The sequence below is a fragment of the Gekko japonicus genome, unplaced genomic scaffold, assembly GCF_001447785.1.
Source record: "Gekko japonicus isolate JY-2015 unplaced genomic scaffold, Gekko_japonicus_V1.1 scaffold5168, whole genome shotgun sequence".
Classification (NCBI taxonomy): domain Eukaryota; kingdom Metazoa; phylum Chordata; class Lepidosauria; order Squamata; family Gekkonidae; genus Gekko; species Gekko japonicus.
Genome location: NW_015159867.1, coordinates 18,704 through 26,648, shown reverse-complemented (window position 1 = coordinate 26,648; position 7,945 = coordinate 18,704). Strand labels below are relative to the sequence as shown.

General features: G+C 48.2%; 1 protein-coding gene across 1 annotated transcript in view; it reads right to left on the bottom strand.

The window, feature by feature from the left end:
* Positions 1-7,732, bottom strand: part of LOC107107787 (phospholipase A2 inhibitor subunit gamma B-like) — a 14,622-nt gene extending 6,890 nt beyond the window's left edge. Inside the window, exons 1-3 of the mRNA XM_015408130.1 lie at positions 7,684-7,732; positions 6,166-6,282; positions 1,320-1,472 (exon numbers count right to left, since the gene is read on the bottom strand). Of these exons, the coding sequence (XP_015263616.1) occupies positions 1,320-1,472; positions 6,166-6,282; positions 7,684-7,732 (319 nt within the window). The remainder of the gene's footprint in view (positions 1-1,319; positions 1,473-6,165; positions 6,283-7,683) is intronic.
* Positions 7,733-7,945: the final 213 nt, after the last annotated feature.

Here is a 7,945-nt window from a genome sequence, read left to right as displayed (position 1 = left end):
AAGAAGAAGAAGAAGAAGAAGAAGAAGAAGAAGAAGAAGAAGAAGAAGAAGAAGAAGAAGAAGAAGAAGAAGAAGAAGAAGAAGAAGAAGAAGAAGGGCAGGGGAGGAGGGAGATTGGATTTATACCCCACTCTTCACTTGGAGTCTCAGAACGGCTTACAATCGCCTTCCCTTCCTCTCCCCACAACAGACACCCTGTGAGGTAGGTGGGGATGAGAGACCTCTGAGACAACTGCAGAGCCAGTTTGGTGTAGTGGCTAAGTGCGCGGACTCTAGTCTGGGAGAACCGGGTTTGATTCCCCCACTCCTCCACTTGCACTTGGCTGGATGGCCTTGGGCAAGCCGTAGCTCTGATAAGAGCTGTCCTTGAAAAAGAGCAGTTTCTGTCAAGAGTTCTCTGAGCCCCGCCTACCTCACAAGGTGTCTGTTGTGGGGAGGGGAAGGGAAAGGAGTTTGTAAGCCGCTCTGAGACTCCTTTGGGTAGTGAAGGGCGGGGTATAAATCCAACCTCCTCCTCCTCCTCTATCCAGAATCAGAGAAGCAAATGCCGGATGAACAGGTGCTGGAAGCCAGGGAACCAGAACCAGAGTGCTAAACTATCAGGGAGATGTCCAGCAAGAGCCAGTGCTGAACTATCAGGGAGCTGTCCAGCAAGAGCCAGTGCTGAACTATCAGGGAGCTGTCCAGCAAGAGCCAGTGCTGAACTATCAGGGAGCTGTCCAGCAAGAGCCAGAGAAGCAGATTTGAGCTACCAGTATTAGGAAGCACAGCATCGTATGCAGTGTTGCAGATTCCTTGGAACTTGCTTTGTCCTGCCTTGAGCTCTATAGGAGTGGCGTGGAGCATTTTACAGTATAGCAAAGCCCGGCAATAAATGCTCAGTTTTATCATTCCATGACCAATGCCTCTGATCATTTATTTAATATATGCAATTCATTTATACCCCACCTTTCTTCCCAATGGGGAACCTAAGCAGCTTACATCATTCTCCTCTCCTCCATGTTACCCTCACAACAACCCCGTGAGGTAGCTTAGGATGGGAGCAGTGACTGGCCCAAGGTCACCCAGGAAGCTTCCATGGTACAAGTGGGGATTCAAACCCGAGCCTCCCAGATAGTAGTCTGACATTCTCAACCACTACACTACACTGGTTTGAAAAGCGTGCAAGCATGCCTGTATCATCCACCTGGGATGCAACCTCCATTGCAGAAAGGAGCCGATAGAATGAATTACATTGCGAAATGGATCAAAGGACAACGTGAGGGGTGGAACAGGATGTGGGGAAACCAAATAAGTATACAAATAAAAGATGCACCTACTCTTAGGGGTTTCCACTGCACAGGAATCCTCAATGCAACAGATGGAGTAAGTCTGGATGGTTCTTCCACGCCCCATATTCATGGACTTCCCAGGAGTCATGCAGGACTCAGAAAACTCACAGTCTTTTGCTACCGTCTGAACCGTGAGGTCTTCTGCAGAGGCAACAGAAGGCAAGAGGTGTTTCTTTTGTGACTGGCAAAACAAGTGTCCCTGTGACTGGCAGAACAACCGAGTGGGATGGGTTGCAACGGGTTGCGGTGGGATGGAGGACTGGGGCGTCGCAAGGATCCCTCAGAGAACTTTCTCATGGACCACACATGGTCAGAGATGGGCCAAAACTCTGTCCACACATGCAGTGATGTTCTTTCCTCCATAGCAGTGAATGGCTATTGTCCACTTGTTTATATTTATTTTATTAATTGGATTTGTAGCCTTCCCTCCCCTGCTCAGTAAGGCTCAGACCGGGTCACAACATTTAAAAGCTATGTACAGTTAATACTGCGGTGGCTGAAGTGGTTAAGACGCTGAACTGCAGGCTGTGGAAGGTCAGTAGTTCAGCAGTTCGAGACCCGAGTGTGCCGCATGACGGAGTGAGCTCCCGTCTCTAGTTCCAGCTCCTGCCAACCTAGCAGTTTGAAAGCACGACACTGCAAGTAGATAAATAGGTACCACTTCGGTGGGAAGGCAACAGCGTTCCGTGTGCCTTGGTGTTTAGTCATGCCGGCCACATGACCACGGAAATGTCTTCGGACAGCGCTGGCTCTTTGGCTTTGAAACGGAGATGAGCACCGCAACTCTAGAGTCGGATTCGACTGGCTTTCGAGCAAGGGAACCTCTACCTTTACCTTTACAGTTAAAACGCAACTGTAGGAGCCCACACCACTTGGGAGGGTCTAAGCCCGTTCTCCACATCCACGGCCCCATATATTATTTTATTTATTTTAGATTTGTATCCCACCTTCCCCACATAGCAGGCTCAGGGTGGGTTCCATCAATGCAATAGACAAACCATTGAAAACCTCAGGTAAAATACAATAGCATTCCCGTACTTCTGATCAAAGCCTCAACAGATGAGGTCTAATTTGACTTTGGTTTCCTAGATAATAACACAGATCTGACCCGCTGAGGGGGAGGCCCAATCGAGGGGGGACTTCCACTACCTAAACTAAAAGCCTGGCAGAAGACCTCTGTCTTGCGGGCCCTGTGGAACTGTAGAAGGTCCCGCAGGGCCCTGATCTCATATGGGGGCTCATTCCACCAGGTAGGGGCCAGGGCTGAAAAGGCCCTGGCCTTAGTCGAGGCAAGATGGACGTCCCTGGGGCCAGGGACCACCAGAAGGTGTTGACTGGCAGACTGTAGAGCCCTTCGGGGCTCATAGAGGGAGAGGCGGTCTTGCAGATATGCAGGCCCCTGGCCATATAGTGCCTGAAAGGTGAACACCAACACCTCGAAACCAGTGTTCCCTCTAAGCTGAGTTAGTGTGAGCTAGCGCAGTTTTTTTTTAGCCTCCGGCTCACACATTTTTGTCTTCACTCAGGAAGGGGGGCTCTAGAGGAAACTAATCTATGCAGTAGCCAAATTGCTCGCTCACAACTTTAATGCCAGTAGCTCACAAAGTAGAATTTTTGCTCACAAGATTCCACAGCTTAGAGGGAGCCTTGTGTGTATGCGTGGCTTAGAGGGAGCATTAAATGGATCCGGTGCTCAACTATCAGCCCTGCTCTTCTTTGGACCCAAGAGAAGGCAAAATATTCCTGAATGTTAGGCATAACCAAACTAGGAGGGGCCCACACATTTTATGAAAACCTTTACACAGTGGGTACAATCTCATGCCCCCTTACCTGGGAGTAACTCCAATTGAACGGATTAGAATTCAACAATGAATAGACCTGCTTGGGATAGGGTACTGTCCCTATCAGTTGTGTCTCTGGATCAAAATTTTGGGGATAATATCATACAGGTATCAACAGGCAATCAGTTATCAGAACAGGGCTTAGATTAAATAATTGTAAAGAAAACAGCTTGGCCTGGTGAACCAAATCCTACATCCACCAGATGTTAGTTCACCCCTTGCTACTACAGACTCTGACTTCATTCTTCAGCATTCAAGATGATAGCTGAACTTGTGGATATGGATAATTAGAATCCAGCTACCAACACTATACAAGGAGCTGTGGTGGCTCAAGTGGTTAAGACGCTGAACTGCAGGCTGTGGAAGGTCAGTAGTTCAGCAGTTCGAGACCCGAGTGTGCCACATGACAGAGTGAGTGCCTGTCTCTAGTTCCAGCTCCTGCCAACCTAGCAGTTGAAAACAAGAAATTGCAAGTAGATAAATAGGTACCACTTCGGTGGGAAGGTCACAGCATTCCGTGCGCCTTGGTGTTTAGTCATGCCGGCCACATGACCACAGAAACGTCTTCGGACAGCGCTGGCTCTTCGGCTTTGAAACGGAGATGAGCACCGCAACCCTAGAGTCGGACTCGACTGGCTTTCGAGCAAGGGAACTTTTACCTTTACTTTACCAACACTATCTTCCAGGTATTTCTAAAACACTTCTGCCCACCTGGATGCTTTGTGAGATAATTCAAGGTGGAAATTTTTATTTTATTCTATGCAGAATTGAGGGGGCACGCCTAGGAACAGTGTGATGCAGGAGACACCTGCACTTGTATTGGCCTTTGAACTGTCCCATTTGCCCTGCAAATAATGATGTTAGTAGTCCTGAGAAGGAGCAGGACTGATACAACTGTTCGCGGTCAGCACCATTCTGCAGATGTGCAATTGCTAGTAACTGCTAGTATGCTTGCTTACACCCATGGGTAATTAGATACGTCATGTAACCTCATTTGTACCGCTTTATCTTCATAGAGGTGTTGCTTTTCAATTGCTCATCATGTGATCAACTTGCAATTTTATCTGGTTATTTCAATGCCCCACATCTGCCCATGGCTTGACAGTTGCTTCAGTGTTTTTAATTTGGCTTCGTTGGCTTCACACCAACACATAGTTTTAAAGTCATGTCCGTCATCCCGCATTCCTACCCCACATGCCTTCCTATCCACCTCTCTCTCTCTCTTCTTGAAACATCCATTTCAATGGGCTTTAAAGAAGAAAATGAAGTCATGTGACATTCCTGCCCTTGTTTCGGGGGGATTGTTCACAGGCAGCACCATTCTGCAGATGGGCACTTGGTTTCCCACAAAGGAAGTAATACCATACACCCCTCATATATAAAAATCACTCCAGACATCACGATTATAAGACACTGCTTGGCCTGAGTGTGATCCTAAATGCCAAGCAGGAAACCAGCATGAGAAAGGTACTTGGTAAGAGATCCAAAGGGCTGATTCACAAGACATTCCCCTCTCACCCCAAAGATCAATAGCAGTGGATTTACTGGGGAAACAATACTTTGTTTTGGTTATGCATAGAAGTGGCTGCTTTCTTTTAATGAAATCCCTCTCTCCTCACCTGGCCCTCTCTTTCATGTGTCTACCCCAATAAAGCAATATTTCACATTTGGTATCCTCTCCCAAGGGGTCATCAAGAGATACTGATACATTTAGAACACTCCCCTTGACTGACCCCCTGAGAAAGCCACAAAACACCTCACATCTTCATTGTTTTTCATCTGGCAAACTGACCAAGGTTTTGATCTTGGCAACATATGTCATTCTGCTTCAAACCACATTTCCCCAATATCAAGGGGACCCAAACCCCAATGTGTGTGTGTGTGACTGACATCAACCACATCCACCGAGCACTGGTCACTCTTCCCTTCCATGGACCAAAGTTTCTAGATAAGTAAATACAGCCTACTCTCATCTCTGTTCCCTGCTACAATCTTTGTTTCTTGGGTAGACCTTGTATGCTTCATTTACTCTGTATTCCATATGTGTGTTTTGCCTTCTTTCAATAATGCTCTGTTAGTTAAACGTCAGCCTGGTTCCTTTGAGAGTTCTTGGGGAAGGACCCCGTATACACAGGTGAAAAGATCTCAGGTTACTCCCCTCTTGCTAAAAGCTAAATTCCCCAATCAATCAATTAGTTAATTAGACCAGTCTGGGTAACACAACTGGGGCTCATGCAAGGGCAAAAAAGCTAATGCGATCTTGGGGGGTATCAACAGAGGCATGAAATCTAAATTGCAAGATGTCATAGTCCTGCTGTACACCAAATTGATCAGGCTGCACCTGGAGTATTGCGTGCAGTTCTGGAGGCCTCACTTCAAAAAGGATGTGGAGAGAATGGAGTGGGTGCAGAGGGGAGTGACGAGGATGATCGGGGGCCTGGAGGCCAAGCCCTCTGAGGAAAGGCTGAGGGACTTGAGAACGTTCCGTCTTGAGAAGAGGAGGTTGAAGGGGGACATGACTGCTCTCTTTAAGTATCGGAAGGGCTGGCACTTAGAGGAGGAGGGCAGGGAGCTGTTCCTCTTGGCAGCAGGGGAGAGGACTCGCAATCATGGGTTTAAATTAAGGGCGGGAAGGTTCCGGCTGGGTAGTAGGAAAAACTTCTTTACAGTCAGAGTTGTTCAACAGTGGAATCAGCTGCCTCGGGAGGTGGTGAGCTCCCCCTCACTGGCAGTCTTCAAGCGGCAGCTGGACAAACATTTGTCAGGGAAGCTTGTAGGGGCGGTTGATCCTGCACTGAGCAGGGGCTTGGACCAGATGGCCAGTATGGCCCCTTCCAACTCTGTGATTCTATGACAATGGCAAAAGGCACTGCAGATGAACCGTGTGGAACCTGAAGCAAGCCTCCGCCAGTCCAGCACCCAAGTCAATTTCCAACCAGGCAGTAAACTCCCTGTCCACCCCCCTCACCCGGTTTCTGGTCCCTCGCACCCACCTAGAGAATTCTCAATAGAGATGATGGAACAGGTGTCTTCATTAGCGTTGCAGCGCTCTCTCTCACCAATACAGTTACTGCCGGGGCTCGAGCAAACTTCACACTCCAGAAAAGATCCTGGAGACAGACAAGAAAGAGCAGCATGTAGAAGGCCATTCTATTCTCCTCTGCTCTACCTTCACAACCCCCTTCTAGAGGTCGGCTAGGCTGACAGGGAGTGACCGGCCCAAGGTCACCCAAGACATTTCTGGGCAGAGCGGGGATTCAAACCTGGGTCTCCCAGTACCTAGTCGGGCACTCTAACCACCACACCACACTGGCTACCTTCCTGCATGGTACCTGCATCAGGAGGAGGAGGAGGAGGAGATTGGATTTATACCCCACCCTTCATGACCTGAAGGAGTCTCAGAGAAGTTTACAATCTCCTTCCCTTCCTCTCCCCACAACAGACACCCTGTGAGGTACGTGGGGCTGAGAGAGCTCTTTCGAGAATTGCTCCTGAGAGAACAGCTTGGAGAGAACTTGTGACTGAGCCAAGGACATACTAGCATTGGGGAATCAAACCCGATTCTCCCAGATTAGAGTCTGCGCTCCTAACCACTAACACCAAACTGCTTTGCTTATCCTCGTGCCTTCTCTTCCTTCGATATTTCACCTGGCCTAATGTCCTCCTTATTTTTTAAAAAGGAAATAATCACTATTACAAGGATATGGCATTTGGTTGCATTATATTATGCATAAGAGGCATTGCTCTCTCTCTCTTACCTATTGCTACTTTTTTTTTCTTCTTGGCATTTCTTCCAGTGGAAAGCTAGAGTTCCCTTGTTGTTTGGAGTTCTTCAAGGGCAGATCAAGCATAGTTTTGTGATACAGCACTCCATAGCAATGACGGGGTGTGTGTGCAATATTTGCAATTTGATTCTGCTCTCTCTCTCTCTCTCTCTTACAGCAGCAGCAGCATAAATCATTATTACTGTTGTTATTAAAACCTCTTACAGGGGATAAATGGATAAGCAAATGCCATAACTAGGGTTCCTTCCACTTGGAGATAACTACAGGAGGGTTAAGCCAAAGGCATCATAGGTTTTGAGAAGGGGATTAGGAAGGAGACAGGAAGGAGGAGGAGAAGGAAGAGAGTTGTTGTTGGATTTATACCCCACCCTTCACTCAGAGTCTCAGAGTGGCTTACAATCTCCTTTCCCTTCCTCTCCCCATAACAGACACCATGAGGTACATGGGGCTGAGAAAGCAGGTCTGAGAGAACTGGTACTGACCAAAGGTCACCCAGCATCTGCATGTGAAGGAGTGGGGAATCAAACCTGGTTCTCCAGATTAGAGTCTGCCAGCCTTAACTAGGACACCAAACTGGCGGGGAGAGGATCCCTTTCTTCCAGCTCTCTAGTGCTCTTGGGAATCTCAGCCATCTTTCCCCCATTCCATTCAAGTGACACCAGGGAGATGTGGCCCAAGAGAAGCCATCAGCAGACTTCCCCGATGGGCTACTCACCCCCTCCTTACCTGTAGCGAGAAGCACGGAGAAGACGAAGAGTCTCGGGAGAATCTCCATGGTGGTGGATAGTGTGAGAGCTGATGTAAAAGCTTTCTCTGATGAGGCTGTTTCTCTGGATCTGTAACAACATCCAGTGTGGTAACTTACCACGGGGTCCATGTAAGTCGCAGGGCCCGCAAGACAGAGCTTTTGGTTGAGGTGGTGGACATCCATTCCTCTTCCTGGCCAACCCTCCACCAGTGGCCTGGATCTAAATTGACATCGTGGCAC